This window comes from Thrips palmi, unplaced genomic scaffold (assembly GCF_012932325.1).
Source record: "Thrips palmi isolate BJ-2018 unplaced genomic scaffold, TpBJ-2018v1 HiC_scaffold_5, whole genome shotgun sequence".
Lineage (NCBI taxonomy): Eukaryota > Metazoa > Arthropoda > Insecta > Thysanoptera > Thripidae > Thrips > Thrips palmi.
The window spans coordinates 10,881,970-10,901,010 of NW_023144632.1; the positions used below are offsets into that span (position 1 = coordinate 10,881,970).

General features: G+C 64.1%; 1 protein-coding gene across 3 annotated transcripts; it reads left to right on the plus strand.

The window, feature by feature from the left end:
- Positions 1-64: 64 nt before the first annotated feature.
- On the plus strand, positions 65-4,409 carry LOC117650312 (O-acyltransferase like protein-like). 3 transcript variants are annotated; one of them, XM_034393645.1, is made up of 15 exons: positions 66-223; positions 344-483; positions 573-720; positions 1,004-1,146; positions 1,179-1,316; positions 1,499-1,722; positions 1,809-1,858; positions 1,939-2,132; positions 2,212-2,372; positions 2,620-2,797; positions 2,887-3,207; positions 3,304-3,520; positions 3,591-3,733; positions 3,810-3,922; positions 4,025-4,409. In XM_034393645.1, exons 2-15 carry the CDS (start codon positions 358-360, stop codon positions 4,167-4,169), a joined length of 2,301 nt encoding a protein of 766 aa, XP_034249536.1. In that variant the 5' UTR covers positions 66-223; positions 344-357; the 3' UTR covers positions 4,170-4,409. The 3 variants fall into 3 exon arrangements, with proteins under 3 accessions (XP_034249534.1, XP_034249536.1, XP_034249535.1); XM_034393643.1 differs by having other exon boundaries at positions 65-223; positions 985-1,316; XM_034393644.1 differs by having other exon boundaries at positions 127-267; positions 985-1,316.
- Positions 4,410-19,041: the final 14,632 nt, after the last annotated feature.

Below are 19,041 nucleotides of genomic sequence, written 5' to 3' on the forward strand. Positions count from 1 at the left end.
GGAGCGGTATCCCAATAGCAATAACTACAAGTGCGAGAGAGAGAGTCGATCACAACGCCACGACACGCCACGATTGGCCAGGCACGCCGCCACGACTTTTGTGGGCGCTCATCGTTCGTCTCCGGAGCGCTGTGTCCGTGCCACAGGCAGTGCGTTGGTCCACCGGAATCGGAGAGGTTAGCTTCAGTCTGTGCACGACAACACGTCACTCCCTCGCGCCCAGGTGAATTGAGTTTTAACTGCTTCGCTGCTGATTGAATTGGCACTGTGAGAATCATTATTGTAAACAAGAAAGTTGAATGGTACACTAGTTCCTTGATGGTGTATATGTTCGACGTCGTAGCTCCGCGCTCCGCGATGAACGCGGCGTCGGCTGCTTTCTACCTGCTCCTGGCTGTGGTGCTCAAGAGCCTGAGGGAGCACGGAGGACGCATTCGACCGGCACATGGACGTGGAGAGGGTGCAATCGTCGCTATGTTGGTCGTGAGTATTAAACAAACAAATGAGAACGACATAAACAACAACAACAACAATTGGTGTGAGAAAGTGAAACGTTTGTTTGTGTTGTTGAGGTGGAGGCGAGCGTGCTCGTCGACGGAGCCCTGTACCCGAGACTGACCCCCACGGCGGGGCTGTTGCTGCCCCCGGACACCGAGTGCCACGAGCACACTCTTCGCCTGCAGCGCGCCTTCAAGAACAGGACGCTGTGGGCGGCGCGCAGTCAGTAAAAATTTTGTTTGCACATCAAATGAGCTGATTGGCAATCTTTCCCAAGTCGATTGCGCCCCTTTGTAGTCTTATTTTTCCCACAAACCAGCGCGTTCATGTGGCTGAGATTCAAAATTTGGGCCATCGCTTTCTGTTTGCCATAAACAGTTTTTGCGGATCATAGAGAATGAAATCTTAAATGCCACCCAAAACCGCGCTGGTTCCGTGTTAAAAATAAAAAATAAAAGCTTGTACAAAGGTCTGTTATTGGATTAGTGACGCCCGTTTCCTGCAGTGGTGGACGCGAGCGCTGGCAGTGTGGTGGGCGGGCTGTGGGGCGCGCACTTCCAGCTTGGCAGTTTCGACGGCTGCCTGTCGGCGGGGACGTCATCTCCCGTGGGAGCGCGGTACTGCTTGGCGAGACTGTTCGCCGCCGACGTGGCCGCGCCGCAGCCCGCCCTGCTGCCCAGGCCCCCCAGGTCCCCGGCTTCCACCCCCGTCGCCAGCACCCCCACCAGCACTACCGCCCTTGCGAGGCCGGCCCCCAGCAGCGCTGGGACCACGTGACCGGCCTCGACCCGGAGAGTGACGCCCGGGATGCTCTGCAGGTATGGCACCACCACTTGCTCCAAATATACACAAGATTACCGCGTCAGTAACACATTTCTTGGTACAACTTCAACGAAATCGGGCAAACTACCCTCGCAACGCAAGGCCACGCACTACGGGAAGCCAAGCGATGCGCTGCTGTTGCGTCGGGCGAGACGTCACCCCTCCCACTGTGTTGCAGGGCTGCGGGTTGGTGGACGGCTCCATCCCACTGGCCGACGTCCTGGTGGCGCTGTGCGTGCCCGAGTCCTGCGGCGCCGTGCCTCTGCAGGCCGCCCTCAAGAAGTCACTGCTTCGTGCCTCGGCCTCGGACATCGCCTTCGACGTGCGCGTCGAGGAGGAGTACTGCGTCAGCCACCGAGAACTGCAGGACGGCCAGTTTGGTCTGGCGGCGCTCTTTTTCTGGTACAGAGTGTTCATCGAGGCCATTCGCCTGTGTCGTGCCACTGTCTCTCTCGGCCATTGAACCATTGTGTGCCCTTTGCCTGCAGGACTCTCGTCTTGGCGCTGAGCGCCGCCGCGGTCACCGCGCCGTATCTGGGTGAGTGCCTCGCCTCGTCGGGTTGAGTACCGTCGTCACCGCCCGTTGCGTTTCGAACAAATTGACCGCATGTTTTTCAGGCGGCCGCCTGTCGGCGTGGGATTGGCGCACCCATGTGGCGGCGCTGGCCCGGCCCGACGCGCCCCTGTCGGGGATGGACTTGTCGGCCTTATCCGGCGTCCGCGGCGTCAACATGGTGCTGCTGCTCGGGGCGCACCGCGCTTTCAACTCGGCCAAGCTCGCCACCACCAACCAGTTCATCAACACGGCCGAGGTAAGTGTCCGAACGGCGACGCGGGGCACCGCCCTTGGCACCGCCAGGCCATTCTTGCTCAATCACGCCCTCTGTGCAGTCCCGCACGGCGCCGCTGCACGCCCTGGGCCACCACGCCTCGCTCCTCGTCGACACGTGCTTCTTCATGTCCGGTCTGCTCATGTCGCTGTCGCCGTCCGTGAGACAGGGCACCCAGGACAACCACAACGCCCTCCGAGCCACCGCCAGCCGCTACCTCAGGTGAACGCCTCCCCCTCCCCCTCCCGCGGCCGCCGTGCTGGGTAGGCCACTCGGGGAGCTGGCTGCAGCGCTGCCGCGCGGGATGCCTATGCGCTCGTGGTGAGGCGCTCCGAGGCGGCCGGGCCGGGCCGCGGTGCTGCGCGGTGCCCGACCTCTCGAACTTCTCCTGCCAGCGGCGTGTGGCTGTGGCGCGGCCAAACACTTCACGAGATCAAATTTTGATTGTAATGTTGTCCACGCTCTGCAGGCTGACGCTGCCCTACGCGATGGTGATGCTGTTCTACGCCTTCGCCATGGAGTCGCTCGGGTCAGGCCCGCTGTGGAAGTCCATCACGATGCCCGAGGCCGCGGCGTGCCGGCGCTGGTGGTGGGCCAACTTGCTCTACGTCAACAACTACGTGCACGGCCAGCCCGGCGAGTACGCGGTGAGAGCACGTCCTGCTTTGGCCGGCTTTGGCCGTCGCGGCCCCGCGTCTCCGCTTCCCTCACGACGCTCTGCGCTCTGCCCCCACAGTGCATGCTGCAGTCGTGGTCGCTGGCCGTGGACATGCAGCAGTTCGTGCTGGGGACGGTGCTGGTGCCGCTGCTGACGCCCGCCAGCAACTCGGCCAACTCGCTGCCCCGCTGGTCCGCCTGCATCCTGGCCGTCGCCCTGCTGCCCCCGTTCGTCGCCACCCTGGTGGAGGGGTGGCCACCCCTCCTGGTGTGGTCTGCGCGCGCGCTGCAGAACCCCTTCGCCGAGCCCATGTTCTACTCCATGTACGTGGCCACCCAGTTCCGCGCCGCACCCTACGTCGTCGGCGTGCTGGCGGGGTGCGTCATGCTGCGCTTCAAGGTGGGCGATGATCGGTGCCGCGCTCCTGTCCACTCCCGCTACTGTAGCTACATGGACACGGTGTACTTCACGTGTGCGTGGTCCTTGTGGTTGCAGGAGCGGAGTCTGGAGCTGAACCTGTGGGACTCGACGAGGCTGACGTGGGGCAGCTTGGCCGCCATGCTCACTCTCCTGACGTCCAGCGTGCTGTTCGCCGACCTGTCCGCGCCCGCGCCGCCCTCGCTGGTGTCGGCCCTGTACGCCGCGCTGTGCCCCTTCGCCTGGGCCGCTGCTCTAGCAGTGTTCGTCGTGGCGGTCACGTTCGGCCAGAGGAGTGAGTACCGGTCGAGTGCCAACACTTTGTCAACGTTGTCGTTTCCCTTGTTAATTTACCACGTGTCCAGCTGCCGTGGTGGGGCTGCTGCGGTGGCAGCCGCTAGTGACGCTGAGCCGCCTGTCGTACGGCGTGTACCTGGTGCATTTCGCAGTACAGCTGCTGCAGGGCGGCGCCGAGCGCGCGCCTCGCAACGTGACGGTCGCCACGGTGGTGAGTAGCAAAATCCATTCCCAACCATATTCCTTGCAAGCTCCGGGTACAAGTTCGTTTTCTGATTGTTTGCCAGTTCCGCGACGGCTTCAGCGACCTGGTCATCGCTCTCATCGTCAGCGCCTGGCTGCACTTGATCGTGGAGGCCCCAGTGCGGTACTTGGCCAAGTCGGCGCTCTATGGCCGCAGGTACCACGGGGCTGAACAGCTTGCTGACCAGCGTCTAGACGGTGGTTTGTGTGAACCCGTCTAGAATGCCTTTACTCAACATTTTTGTTTTTTCTCGGGCAGGCTGGTGATCAACGTGAAGCTGTGCAGGAAGCGCACCGCGTCCGAGATGACGGCGAGTTCGGCTTCTCCGACCCCGACTCCGACCCCGGCAGTGTTGAATGGCATCGGCAGCATCGGCAGCGCCGCCAAAGTGAGCTGCTTTTGATCTGCGAGAGAAGAGACAAAGATTACATGTTCACTACTATGATCAATAAGCCTACTTGATAATCGACTATTTTAAATTATGTATTTTATCTAGTATTTCAACATAACTTTGAAAAGAATTATGTGTTTTAAATCCATGTGATTGTATACATCCAAATTTTAGGCGAGTCTTTAGAAGTCAAGGCAGAGTATGTGTAGGTCGCTTTTCAGAAAACAAATAAAACTTCTAGTCATACACGTTTCTGCAGCAGTTTATTATTTGACGGACTTGGTAACGCTTAACAACGTTACGATGTTGCCGACGTTTCCACGTAACCAATATTTCTGTACTTAATGTTTAACTCAATATTTCTGCCCAATTTTTCTAGTCCAATACTTCTATTCATGATTTGTATTGGGTGCGTCAACTTGAGAGATAGGTCAACTGACATACACCCTCAACTCTTACTACGCCATGACGATAATGTGCAGAGTGTCGTCATCATCATAAACGTGATGGTGCGGCCGGCGTGGGAGGCAACCTTTCCTCGCTTCCCCCATCGGTACACTACACTGTACACCGGCGCGGCGGGCACGGCGCCGCGGCGGGACGGCTCCCCGGCGCAACCAGCGCGGCAGCCCGGCGGCCCGGCCGGCCCTGCGCGGTTACCTAACAGCCGCTCGCTGCCTCGCTGCGCGGCGCACGGCGCGCTGCCCTTCCCCGCCATCTTCCCCGCCACCCTGCGACCCACTTCCCTATTTCGTTGCGCCCTGCGCCGCGCCGCGAGGAGACGGACTGCGCCGACACACTGCGCTACACGGCGACAGGCCGCGCGCAGATTCGAACAAGCAGGGCAAAGAAAATTTAGTTTCGGGGAGCTACCGCGGAAGACAGCCAGTCTTTTCCAGCGCTTTTTTCGCGCCTGATAAAAATCCCTTGAACTTGGTGCTTTTGGAACGCTTTTTTCGCGCACTTTTGCCCGGAAACCACGTATATCTCTACTTGGGAAACGCAGTTGAGTCCAAGCAGTCGCCTCAATGGTGGGCAAGCCTTTTAGGCACGCCAGCAGGCGCGGTTTGCATCGGTCAATCAAATCAGGGCGCGGTCCATTTCTCGCGATTCATGCTCGTAAACGCGATGTACTCCTGGAGTTGGACCTCGCACTTCCTGTGCGACCCCTGTGGCGCGAACCAACTTCCCCGTACCAAGCCGAGTGTCCGGAGTGTCGTAACGTCGCCGTGGACCTCGGGGCGGCTCGGCCTGGCTCGGGGCCTCCCCGGTGTTGCCGGTGGCGGCCGGACACTGGCGTGGGTGTGCGTCCGGCGGGCCGCGCGCGGAACGCCGGAACAGGACATGTAGGCCGCCCTGGCGGCGCTGGCGGCGCTGGCCCGCGGCGGCCCGCGGATGAGTCCACGCGCCGTGATGCAATGCCCTGGTGCGCCGGTGCGAAAGGCTTGCCCGCCGGCCCCGGGACCCACCGGAGAAGGGGAGGGGGGAGTAGCACGGACCAGGACGCGACCTCTTTCCCGCTCTAGCCGTACCCGTACCGCGCGCGCACCGCGGAGGACGCAAGAGGACCGGACTAGGCCGGCTGCAGGCTGCATTCGCCTTCGCCGGCCGTTGCAGCGCACAGCGCACCTACACCGCAAAGCGCACCGCGCAGTGCGGCCGACGGGGCGCCGCGCCAAGTCCGCGGGGAATGGCGGTGCCTGCCTTGCCGGCCGGGGCTCTCGCCGGGGCTCTAGCCGGGCCCGGCCTGGCCGCATTGCCGCATTGCACATCGGGGCGTTGCGCGCTGCCATGGCGCCGCGGCCCCAGTCGAGCGGGGTTCTTGCTCTTCCGCAACAAATATGAGAAATTGCCGCGGCGTGAGGCCGGCTCTCCCGCGGCGGCTCGGCCTGGCTGTGCCGCGGCTGGCCGCTTCAATTTGTCATCGAGAGGCCTTTGCCGCGGAGACTCCAACGCGCGGCAGGACGAGGATTTGGCCGTTGTTTTGGACACGTTTGCGGCGCGGATGGCCTGCCCCCCTTCCCCACACACGCAGTCATCATCTTTCCGATTGCGCTCGCCGTCAGCGCCTTCGCGCGGCCACGTCATCCGGACGCGTTCATGTAAGATACATCCAATAACCAATTTGCGCTGCGAAACCCATCAGGGGCTGTGACACCGACACCCGCAGTTACGCTGCGGCGGGGTGCTGCACCCCCCAACCCCAATCAAGACGCACGGGGGCGAACACGTGACCTGCCGACCGATTCCGCGGGGCCTTTCCTCCTTTCGTCGCCGTCTCTCTCTCTCTCTCTCTCTCTCTCTCTCTCTCTCTCTCTCTCTCTCTCTCTCTCTCTCTCTCTCTCTCTCTTTCTCTCTCTCTCTTACTCTCTCTCCCCCCACCCATACGGGAGGCCCCATGAGTGCGACAGAGGCAGAGCGACGATGATGCGACTCTCTGAATCAACCTCCTGTGCCGCCGAGGTGTTGAGAGGCAACCCCTGCGCAGACACTTGATATCACGGGTCCAGAAATCGCACCGTTACGTCGCCATGGTTGGCCATGGTGCGCCGAGCCGGCCGACGCACTCCGGGCGCCTCGAACTCTCAACGACGGCCTCACGTCTCTCAGCACCACGGCACCGTCACCCCCGACGCAGACTGACTCTGAGGGCCTGTCTGGCGCCCTGCCTGCGGAGCCTGGCATGGCAGAGCCTGGCTTGGCAGAGCCTGCAGAGCCTAGGCGGGGCGAGCCGCGCGCCACTGGCACGGTTTAGCCGCTAGTCTTGCGACACTGGTTGCAACAGAAGCGCAGCGCGGTGCAGCGCAGTGCAGCGCGGTGCAGGGCGTGGCCGCGGCGTGGCGGCGCTCGACTCGGCTTGGCTCGGCTCGGCTCGGCCCCTTCGTACACCTGCGGTTGGCTCCAGCCAGTATCGCTCGACGCGGTGCATGCTGCTGTACTTGCCCAACAGCGCCAAGCAGGCCAAGCAGGCCAAGCAGGCCAAGCACCGTAGTAACTCGCACTGACACCCCCGACTAGACGGGGCGAGGCGGAGCCGGCCGACGCATAGAGGGAGGGCGCGGTGCTGCAACGGGGTCGCCGCCGATAGCCGGGCCAAAGTGCACGCCGAGCCCACGGCGGCGCCGCGCGGCGCTGAGCCCAGTGTTGCGTCGCGCTGCGTGTCCCGGTGGGGCTGCCTCTACGCTGCACGTCGGAAGCCAGGCTTTATCGAGTGTGTTGCACACTGTCGTTAAATGAAAGGCTGCCTGTCTGACCGCCAAGCGGTTCGCAGCCACGTATCGGCTAATCGGCGCGCCGCGACACGCCTCGCCACGCCTCCGTTCGGCCGCTGTCCCTGCGAGTGCGGGTTCAGGATGGCTCAGAAGGAGGGGGAGAGGGGGGGGGGTCATTTCGCTGGGCGACGGCGACGCGCGATGGGTAGGCAAAAAAGTAGCACTTTCCCACAAACGTTTGGACTAAGAATACGGCCTTTACTCAAAAGGAAAAAACCTGAGTTTAGCAGGCATATAACAATTGCGCTCGTTTGTGCTTCAGTGCGCGGGGTTGAGGATAAGGAAGGCAAAGTTTCAATTTTGCACGGATCCAAAGCAGAGAACGGCAGGCAGACGTGAGCACTCTCCGATGATGAAATGCCAAGCTGTGCCTCCGGAGGCGGCCGAAACTTGCCAAAAAATGAGGACTGGAAGGATGACACGAAAGGCGTCATCACCGCCGGCTGCCGCGCGCCGCGTCTCGCAAGGTCGCGGATCGGACCGCGGCGCGGCGCCACCATCACGCGGCCAGCAAAACAAGACCAAGTCTCGCTTCATTTCGTTTCCGTCCGCCCGATCGCGGATTTTTCGGTCTGGACACAATAAAAACAGATTTGAGTGTGTTTTTGTTCTGGCGCGCGTCCAATTGTCATTGCGTCGCTCCGCTCGCCATTTCTAATTACTCATTCTGCGGCTCGCCGGGCGGGGCGCAGCGGGGCGAGGCGGGGCGGGGCGGGCACGGCGCCGCATCAGGAAGTCAACGCGCGGCACCGAGGCCTTGAGCACAACACGTTCCTCCGGACTTCTCCGGTCACTCCCAGTCACTCCCATAACGGCACCTCGCGGCTCCGTGGCTCCGCGCCGCTCGGATTGGCTCGCCGACACTTTAACAACATCCCTGTTGTGGGGACACGCGGGGACGCCGTTCGCACACTGTTCGCGGAGTGGGTGCGGTGAGGCATGCTCGGAGCCGTCAAGCTCAGCCAGTGTAGCGCGTGGGTTAAATTTTAACAGTCATCACCAGGATCACCATTTGACGGCCTGGTCTGCTGTACTCCCTGGTCACCCAAGTGACCCCAGTGCCGCCTTGGTGCCGCCCCCGCCGTGCCCCCCACTCTCCCTTTCGCCGCGTTCGCTCGAAGTGTGCCGGGTCGGCAGGGAAGGAGGAAAAGGGGCCAAAGGGGCAGCTCCCCTCCCCCCTCCCCTCCCCCCGTCGGCCGGCGAGGAGCAAAACTGGGAACGAGGAAACGTTACGGCACGGGCCGTCAGGGCAGGGCAGGGCTGGGCGGCAGGGCCGGCCGGTATTGCAGCACGGCTTGAAGCAGCGCGGCGCGGCAAGGCGGAGTGGCACACACAGTGAGCCTTCCGTATTGGGCCGCATTAAGCGCTTTCCGTCCAGGGCGTGTCCACGACCGTCCGCCACCGTCCGCCACGTCGGCCTTGCGACACGCCATCCTCCCGCCCTACAAGAAGAGGCACTGACCACGCGCCGTGACGCAACGCCGCCCGGTGGCATCGCTCGTTATGGACCCCCTAGGGCCGGGCTTAACAGGATTTGAGTTTCGTTCACTGCCTCCAAACTTCGTCCTGCGCGCGGGCCGAGGGCGATGGCACTGGCGGCATTGGCGCGGCCCGTATGAGCTTCGCCGGCACTGTCGCGGCAGTCGTATTGTGCAACTCCGATCCCCTCACTGATCCGCTCCACGATCCTCTCCTGCGATACGCCCTGCTGATCCTCTCCTCTTCCTGACCCGAGCCGCGGAGCGCGGAGCCGCCCGAGTCGGTCTGTCTCTCTGTCAGCTCGCTCCTCGTTTTTCCTCCGCGTCCTGCCGGTTTGTTATGCTCGGAAGGCAGCACCTTCAGTGCTTCGGTCTGCCTGCGTTGCCGGCTGCGGTGCTGCGGGCTGCGGTCACCCCCTCCCCCCCTCTCTCTTCGCCTCCTGTTATCCTCCTTCCTTCTCTCTCTCCTTCACTCTCAGCAGCAACACTTCCTCCATTCCTGCCGCCTGCATCATGATAAGCGGTTCGATTCTGCAGTCCGTGTGTCTCCCCGACCGCCCCGCCCGTGTGCCGGAGTGTCAACCTGCAGACTGATTCCGAGAGTCGCTCTGTCTCTCTCGCACCTGTGTGGGACGCCCCATGAGAGCGAGAGAGACAGGGCGACGAAAACGACTCTCGGAACGAGTGTGCTGCCCGCCTGGCCGCCGATTTCATCCGGAGAGCGCGTTTCCTAGTCGGTGAGGGCAAGAGGCGGCGCGGGGCGACCGGCGCGGCAATCGCCACCCTAGGCCGTTTGATTGCTGGCGGTGAATGTTGAAGCACTACATACTCTCAAAGAGGCACGTGGACCCGATGCCGTGTGACGTGACGCTCCCACTCAGAGACTGTCGCTCTGCTGCGCTCTGCCACGCTCTGCCTCTGCCACGCTCCAGTGGCTTGGCGGCGCCCCGCGTCCCCCGCGTGGGTAGCAGGCAGTGCCCGCGAAGTACTATACACTCGACTTGCTGTGCTGCGCTGTGCCCGTCGTGTGAACGGTTCCGCATTCTGCACCGGCCCCCGCGCCCCCCGCGGCCCCCGTCCGCCACTGCCCTGGGTGCCCTGGTGCCCTACGCCTTCGTACGGCGGTCATGCCGTCGCGCGGCGCACACAAAAAGCGAGTCGAACGTAGCTGACAGACTTCGGCGTGGAATCTGCTGCTGGCACTGTACATCACATCCGACACCGTGCTGCCTGCGCGCCAATCAGGAAGCGGCGCCTCGATGGATAAAGGGAGGATGGCGTTAATTACTACCCGTCCGCCCCGCCCCGCCCCGCCATGCCGCAATTCGGCCGCAACGCGCCGCACGAATCTGCGTACCGCCAGCGCGCCAGCCGGCTGGCTGTTTCTGTTTGTTCCTGCTGCACGCGGCGAGGTGCTCGGCGTGCCCGCGTGGCGTCGGCCCGGCCCCGCGCCCCGCGGCGGTGTAGGAAGTGCCAAGCGCGCCGCCGCCAAGCGCCAGGCCGCGGCCTGCAAAGCTGATTCCGAACACTGCTACGTCGCTCCGTCTCTCTCGCACCCCTACGGACCACCCCATGAGTGCGAGGGAGACAGAGCGACGAAAATCACTGTTCGGAATCAGTCTGCTGACACAAAGCATACCTCGCCCCGCCACGCCCCGCCGGCCCGCGCCACGCTGCGCTGCGCAGCGCCAGAGGACCGATATGAGGACCTACTCCTGGCTGGCCGGTGTTGAGACGACAGCCGACGAGGGCCTGTCGCCGTCGCCGCGGCCCTTCGCCCTAATGAGGCAGGGAAAGGGCGCCTCCCGGACCCCAATCAAAGGGCTCGGCTGGAGTACGGAGTACGCGACATCGGGATCTGCGGAAGTCAGCCGAGTCGAACCGAACACGCGGCCGCGCGCCGTGCAATCGCTCTCGGCTCGGCTCGGCACGGCACGGCTCGCGCGGCGCTCGACTCGTCGCCGTCTTGGCTCACTGCGGGGCGGGGCGGGGCACGGCGGGGCGGGGGGCGAGCCCCTCCACGCCGCGGCCCCTTTCCTTTCTTTTCGCTGGGCAGCCGAAGGTGGGTCAGTGTTGAGTGGGCGCCGCGGAAAGGGGGCGGGGGAGGGGGGCTGGTGGCCCGCTTCCTGGCCGGGTTGTGTACACACGACTCCAGTATGGGAGAGCATTATGCAACCCGCTGCTGTGCCTTAGCCCGGCGGGCTGTCGGGGCTGTCGGGGCCCAGCGAAGCCCCCAGGGAGGCAGGAAGGCTTCCCGTCGGGCACACGGCGTGGCGTGGCGTGGCGGCCGGCCGATTTGCAAAGAGGAAGCGGTGCGGCAGGGCTGGTGCGCTGGGCCTTTGAACCTCTGAACCTTTGACGACGTGCACTGCGGGGCGCTGCAACAAAAGGCAGCGCGCTCGAACCCTAGCGTGCCCGCATCGTTCTGAGTGGTCCTGTGTATTTCCCTGCCGTCCTGTGACCCGGCCTGCCAAGCCGCGCAGCCCTGCGTTTCCGCGCAACGCTCCGAATCCGACGGCCGGCCGGGCTGGAGGCCGGGCTGGAGGCCGGGCTGGAGGCCGGATGGGCCGGGTCCAGTGCGGTCCAGCTGGGTCAGGTCGTTGCTGTAAGCGAGGCGGGAACGAGGGCGAGGCGCGGCGGGGCGGGGCGGGACGAGTTAACAAGGAACAAGACTGGTGTGAAGTCAAGTGATGTAAGGTTAGAGCAGCGCGGAGCAGCGCGGATGGCATTACAGCGGTAAATGGGGCGCCCACGATCCCGCCATAACCGCATAAGCCTTTTGCCTTTATTGGGTATCTAGGACGAGGAGGGGGGGGGGCGGTATTCGCTTCCCGGCGGCCGAGCAGAGCTTGCGGCGGCGGCCTGCACCAGGCTGCACTGCTGCACGGGGCTTGGGTAGGCAACCCGGCGGACAGCCGAGCACGCAAGGCGACGCGCTGCCTATTTCGCAGGCGCTCTTGGTCGCCGCTTCGCTGCTGGTAACGCATGGAAATGACCGTCCAGATATTTTTGTCCCTGTACGCACATCGACATCGGACTGGCGGCAGTGCGTTGGACCCTCTGGGTAGCTGCAGTCTCCAGAACGAACCCTCGACGGCTAGCGCGCTGGCGGTGGCCTCTGGCTTCCCACGAAGCAGCGTCGTGGCCGGGTCCGCGGGGTCGTGGCGGGTCACCTCACCCCGCGCTGCGTTGTTCTGCCTGACTGCTTGGCCAAGGCGGGCGGAGGCGAAATCTACCGAGAATGCTACCGAGCCGCTGCACCACTGCCCCTCCGAGCAGTGTGGACGTTGACGCGGACCGCGCTCGGGCTGGTAGGCGTCGCCGGGTCCGGGGCGGGGCTGGGCGGGGCGGGGCCCTCCTCTCCTCAGGTGGTGACACGCTATATGAGGGAAGCCCGCCCCGCCGGCCCGCCCGGCCGTTCCCATGGGACCATGGGACCCTGGGAAGAGCGTGCCGTGCCGGCCAGGCCGGCCAGGGCAGGGCATTCCCCGGAGCCAGCCAGGTGAACTGAGAGGGTGCAGGAAACGCAGCGTGCCGCCGTGCCGGCCGTAAGGCGCCGTAAGGCCGAAACCCGATGCCAGCCATCGATGCGCCGCTCGGCCTCGAACCTCCAACCCCGCACCCCGTGCCGGAGTGCCGTGCCGCGCCGTGCCGGCGACAAAAAGAGGCCATTTAAACCAATTTGGTCATGAATATTCAGTGGCATTTACGGTGCAGGCGAAAAAGGAGAACGATCTTGTGGTGGAACTTTTTCGCGTAGCGAGGCTTGTGATGGCATGAGTTTAGCAATCTGAGGGAAACCCATCCATCTCATTGATTTGATACCTCTTGATCCGGAAAACGCGCGCATATCTTACCGGCGACGTGCGTGAAGCGACTCCCCCGAGACCCAGATCTGGCCAGGTGCTCCCAATCCACTCCTGTGCATCTCATTCTGGACGGTCTGGGCCCCGGACGGTCTTCCTCGCCTCGCGGCGCCGCGGTTTCGCAACGAGCTGTGGCGCAGTGGCCAAGGCAGTGGCGTAGGTGCGGTGGCCCAACTTCCCGCCGCCCGGCGCAGACTCTTGACTCGCCGTTCTGGTTCCGCGGCCCACAGCACACAGCACAGCGACTCCGGGAGCCAAGTCGAGGCGCCCACAACTCCGGCCACGCTTATGGGGGCTCTATTCTTCAAATGGGACGAATCAAAGACACGGGCCATTCGCAACCAGCATTGTGCGTGATTCGGTTTTGGCTGGAACACGTCTCGGGAACTTTGTCCGATGGTTTTGCCGGCGCATTGTGCGCACCGCGGCACCGCGAGTGACGCTGGCCAGCGCGTGTGCCGGTCCGTGCCGGTCCGTGCCGGTCCGTGCCGGTGGACCAATGGAAACTGGGGCGTCGCGCGACTTTGTGAGTGCGGTGCGCGGTGCGCGGTGCGCGGCGGGGGCGCGGCGTGGGACCACGGCGGGACGCGGGGCACCCTCCGGCCCCTTGGGCTGCAGGGGCCGCTGCCAGCACTGCCAGCACTGCCAGCTCCCAGCGAGCGCCGCGTCTTGCAGCACTACCGCCGCGGCTTGCAGCAACGCGCCGCACTGCACCGCCGGCTTGCGACACTCCGAGTCATGGAGTACCCGCGAGAGGAGAGAGGGCCGCGCGGAGCCTGCGCCGCCGTGCTGGATGGCGACCTGCTTGGCCTGCTTGGCCTCCGTGACACCATCTCTCTGCTGCAACCGCGTTCTAGCAGAGCAGCGTCGCGGCGGCGGTGGTGTAGGCGCCCCCTTTTCTGGATCGAGGCTAGGAGCAACACGACGACAGGCACGCCTAGAGGCTCTGTACGAACATGGGCGCGTCGACGAGAGACCGCAACTCGCCTCCAGAGGAAGACGAACGCACCGTCCGAAATTCGGCCGGCAGAAGGGATTGGTGCGCGCCACTGGTTGGCCAACCCGATCAACCAATGAGGCGAACACAGCGTCCTGCTCGCGATTAACCTTTCCCGGCACGTAACGACTTCCCCCTTTCCCCCTTTCCCCGGGCCGCCGCCCGGCCGCCTCCCGCGCGAGGCGGTGCCGCGGTGTCCAGGAAGCGCCGCCATGCCGCCATCGCCTCGGTGTGTCCATGCAACGCGACTGCTCGATGCTCTTTCAATAAGCGGGGTGGAGCCGAAGCCGGGCAAGCAGGCGGACGCGACGCGACGCGACGCGCTGCCAGGGCAAGGCAGGCAGGCCGTGCCGCCGAGTCACCTCGCCGCCAAGTCGCAAGGGGTTTCCGCTCAACTACCATCCACCGTACAAATTTCATGTGCAAAGTTAGGTTTTTGAGGAAGAAAACGTTGTCGGACTCGAACTGCGCCCTGCGGCTTGGTGAAGCCTGATTGCGAAGGCCCTTTGCGCAGGCAAGCCCTTTGAGCACGGCCACGGCACAGCAGGGCGTTGCGCCGCGTTGCGCGAAGACCGACAAAGACACTGCAAGACACCCACGCCGTAAGACACCGCCGCTGCACCGCGCGCTCGCGCACTGCTCTTCCTGCATACAGTCCGTCCCAATTAATCCCAACAGGAAACCGAGGCGGATGTCACTGACTGCCTGTTTTCATACTCTCAGCATTTTCCGCTCTTGGCGTCCACATACACACACTCTCCGCAGTCACAAACAAGTTTATTATTATTCAGCGTCGCTCACGTGCGAATGTGTGTGTGTGTGTGTGTGTGTGTGCGTGAGTGTGGCGTTCATCCTGTTCCTTATTTCCCTCTCCTTTCTGGATCGAGTTGACTCCTTTCGCAAGGAGTGGGCCCGAGCAAGACAACCCCCACCCCGCCGACTGGCCCCGCCGTCTGGTGACGCGCGGCCGCGCAGCGCGCCGTCTCCCAGAGTCGATCCGCGTATTTCGGACACAGTGGCCACGCTGTGGGATGCTGCCGGAGGCACGCGGGAGATACGCCCGGGAAGACGTGTGGCAGGGCTGGGTGGGGCGGCGCGGGGCGGCGCGGGGCGGGGCGGTCCAGCAGGCTGGGCTCGCGGCAATACGGTCGTTGCGACACCGCCAGCCCCGGGCTGGCTGGGACGCGGCCCGCTTGGCTTGAGTTACCGTGTACCGACTGCGGAGTGTAGTGGCCATGGCATGGGCCGCTTGTCGGGCTGCTGCAAGCAACCGTGTCCACGCCGGACACGCCGAAAATCGGAGCTCTCACGCGCCGCCGTGTTTTCGAACGCTTGTCTCCTTCTGGCTGCCACCAGTGCCCCCGCCTCGCGCCGCCGCCGTGCGGCCGTCGTCGTGTTCCTGGATTGTCTTCCCGCGTCCCTCCGCCCCCACGCCCCCCACGTCCCCGCGCCTCGTCTTCCCGTACGCCGCGACTCTGGCTGCTTCCCCTGCGCCCCGCCCCGCCGCGCCCCGCCCCGCCGGTCGGCCTGTTCCTGGAGGAGCGCTGCCCCCGTCCCCTTCCCTTTCTCCCTCCCGGCCGTGCCGTTCTTGTTGTTCATTACATACCGCCTATCGACGGCCGAGGCTGGCCGAGGCAAGCCCAGCAGAGGCCGTTCCGCTCCGTCGCGCTTTGTGTGATATAATGTAACTTCCCTTTCCAGTGCCCCCTCCCCTCGGCCCCCTCGGCCCTCGGCCTCTTACAAGCCGCACGCTTGGCGCACTCGCGCACTCTGGCACGGCGCGTGGGTCGCGCGGCGCAGCCTGCTTTACGCCTCCGCATGACGTAAGGCTCCGTAACGCTCTTTATGCCCTTCCTCCAGAGCCTCGGCCGGGACGACCGGGACGTACGCGGGGCGCGTTGCGAATGTCGTTTCCGGTCCGGTTTCGACCGCGCTGCTGTTCCGTTTGGGCGTCGGGCTCGTTGCGAGTGGTACACCGTGTCCGGAACAGAAACTCTCTCAGAAACTCTCTCGAAACAGAATTCAGAACACTACAAACAGCAAAAGCGGGCGAGAATGTGTCCAGGACGGGCACTGTCGGTGTGGACAAGATGGTCGTACTTTCGGCCGCGGCGAGGGCTCCGTCCGCCCAGCCAAGCGCGCGGCGCGCGGCGCGGTGGCACCGACGCGGAAGTGAGGTGAGTCGAAGCCCCTTGCCGGGCCGCGCCGCCCCGCTGCCGTTTTGGGCGGACAGGTCGGCGGCATAGCCGGTGAAGCCGGCATAGCCAAGGCCACCGGGCCGGGCCGAGCCGAGCCGAGCCGCCTTCCCGCTTCCTGCGTGCGTAGCGCCGCGTGCCGCGCAGCAGACTGATTCCGCGGGAGGCCTCTCTCCCTCGCACTCGTGGCGCGTCTCGTACAGGTGCGAGAGAGACAGACCGACGGCCGTACTGTGCGGAACCACTCTGTAGACCCCCGTCACCAGGACCAACACGCCGCTCCTCGCTCCTTTCGGGCCCACAAGACCTCTATCCTCCTGGCGATTCAGCAATCGGCCACGCAATTCGTCAAATGCCGAGAGTAGTGCCGGGAGGGGCCGGGAAGAACCCCCGGTCCACTTCAGCCTGGCTGACACCTGCTTGGGCGAGAGAGTGCGGAGAGTGCGTGGCCGGTGCTCGCGTATCGGGTTCCTCGTTTCGGGGATTCGCGGCGATTGCTCCTATCGGCAGGACAGGAACCTCGCGGGCACTGCAGCACTGCAGCGTTACCCGGTGGCGCCACCGCCAGAGCGAGATCAAGAGTCGCCTTATCGGCCCACTCCTGGGCGTGAGTCATGCTCGTTCAATCAGCGCAAGTCAATCACCGGAAAAAAAATGCATGCGTCAATCGAAAAAAGGATTACAACACTCCGAAGAACAAAACACTCCACAAAGAACGATCCACGAGAAATGTACACTTCTGAACGTGAAACTCGGAAAATGTTTGCCGATGTTTGCAGTTTCGTCGGTTTCGTGTGCCCAAACAGGAGGATGTTTCCTGGCCAATCGTTAGCAGAGCACGATTTCTCGTAGACTTTTTCATTTCGTAGAAGCCGCAGAAGCGTATGCATACCCTCTGCTCGGCAGCCTCCTTGTTGAGGCTACGAGGCCAGCCCATTGCACCTGACGCGAGAAGAATTGGAACAAACGTCCCGGATTGGTTGGATCTGGACGCGGAGGCACGTGAGACACGTGAAGCATACTGCATTCCGTAGCCCCGACCGGCCGTTGCTGGGACCGATGTGCTTCCGACACCGCCACGGGCCACGGATACCCACGGATCGTATCGGGGACGACGAGAGATATGCGTGTGTCGCCGCCGACACTGGCGAGACGCAAGGAAGCGGGGGAGGGCGAGGGGGCGTGGGGGGCTGAGGCCGGCATCGGGGGGCACCCGAACAGAGGGATCAAAAAAATAAAAGCATCATGCGGGACGAAGATGAACTTTCAGCATGAGTGAGTTTCCTTTGACGGCAGAGGCGGCGGCTGCGAGGCAAAGGACGCCGACGGCGATGCGTTAGCCGACTCCTCCCCGCCCCAACCTGCCGAAGGTGGCGAAGGGCCTCACCATGACCATACGCACGGATCAAACTGTGTTGGCACCTCTGTGCAGCCGCCGTGGTGGCGTTGTTGCGTCGACGGGGATGTGGGTGCGTGCATGTCGTGCATGGGGTGCGGCGCGGCGTGCGGTGGCGCGGACGGCCGCCAAACACGTGGGAGAGCAGTAAGCCCGCCGAGTGACCCGGACTGGGCTAGCTAGCCAAAGCACGCCGACAACAAAGGCGGCGAGATCCGCGCCGCCCCGACGGCCACTACGCATCGGTGTACATACTCTTTCTATTTAGTGGAGGGATCGAGGTCTGTGATAAACAAACGCAAACAACCAACTCTGCTGTTTGGATACTCGCGGGCGGGGCTGTCATTTAGTCGAGCTTCGCGGGTGGGCGGTAGGCGGGGGGGTCTCCTCGCGCCTCCCTGGGCAGGAAATCAACGCCGCCGCCCGAACACATCTCCAGCCCCAGCCGCCCTGCGCCGCCCGCGCCACCCACCCTCCGCGCAACTTCCCGCGCAAAACATCCGCGCGCCGGACGTCCGGCCGGACGTGGCAGCGAGCGCCAGGGCTGCCAGGGCGCGCCGCGCCAGGCCAGGGTCGGCGATGGAGGATGGGGCGGTGGCGCCCTCTGGTGGAGGCTGGCTGCGGCACCAGCCCAGGATGGCTCCTGGGTGCCCGTGGAACGCCGTGGAACGCCGTGGAACCTGGAACGCGACTTCCGACAGCTGAGGGAACGAGGAGCTGGAGTCGCAGCGCGGTGCCCTGGATCCTCTTGCGGATGCGGCGCGATGCGGCGCGATGCGGCGCGATGCGGCGCGATGCGGCGCGATGCGGAGCGATGCGGCCTCGCGGGCTCTCGTTAATATTCTCATTTCCGAAACGTGACCAAGTCACTGCAGCGGGTGGACGCGAGCAGCAGGCGTCAGGGCGGGCACGACCCGGCAAGGGAATGAAGGGACCCTCCACCGCAAATCGAGGAAAAGTTGTGGATTTTGCGGACCCCACGAGTGAGTATGTGAGGGCGCGGCGCAGCCCCTCTGCCCCGTGGTTGGACTAACGACTGACGCAACGCTAAGCACAGCAGCCCCCCCCCTCTCGCCGACCCGCTGCAAAGGCCAGGGGTCGGACAGGCGGTGGCTGGACGTGATTGGCGACGTCACAAACCAGAGTCCAGCGCCGGGCAGTTGGAGTTCCTGCGAAGAGCGGTGGCATCGGCCAGTGGGATCCAAATCCACACAATCGAGGCAAACGACGTTATCACAGCCTGCTCCTTTTCGTTCTTTTTCAATCGATGCTCCTCCTGTCTCCAACGCCCCACTGCTTTGCCCTCGCTCGCCCTCGCCCCAATGAGGATGCCCTGGCTCGACGCAGGATATTGGCGGCAGAATCGGATCAGCGCTCCTCCTGGCCTGGTCGCCTTGCACTGCTTCTACCAGACGAGACGCGCGTCGCCGAGCACTTTATTGACCCCTGGGCCCTGGGGTCGGCGATCCAGGCTGCTGATCCCGGCCGTGCACTGGCGGGGCTGGCGGGGCGGGCAGGCTGGCGGGCGTCGCCCCGAGTCGTGCCGGTGGACGCAGTGCCGCGCTGCGCCGTGCGACGACCGGGCCGGAAGGAATCTAGTGGCGAAGGCCATCCACTTCCGCGGGCGTTCAACTCCCTGCAGCCGGCCCGCCTGTGCCCGCCTGCCCCTCCAGACTCCTC

Bases quoted from the DNA above. Each gene is read 5' to 3' on its own strand.
- LOC117650312 (XM_034393643.1), top strand. From the start codon at position 358: ATGAACGCGGCGTCGGCTGCTTTCTACCTGCTCCTGGCTGTGGTGCTC. The intron at 1,317-1,498 runs GTATGGCACCAC...ACTGTGTTGCAG, and splicing joins ACGCCCGGGATGCTCTGCAG to GGCTGCGGGTTGGTGGACGG. The intron at 2,133-2,211 runs GTAAGTGTCCGA...CCCTCTGTGCAG, and splicing joins AGTTCATCAACACGGCCGAG to TCCCGCACGGCGCCGCTGCA.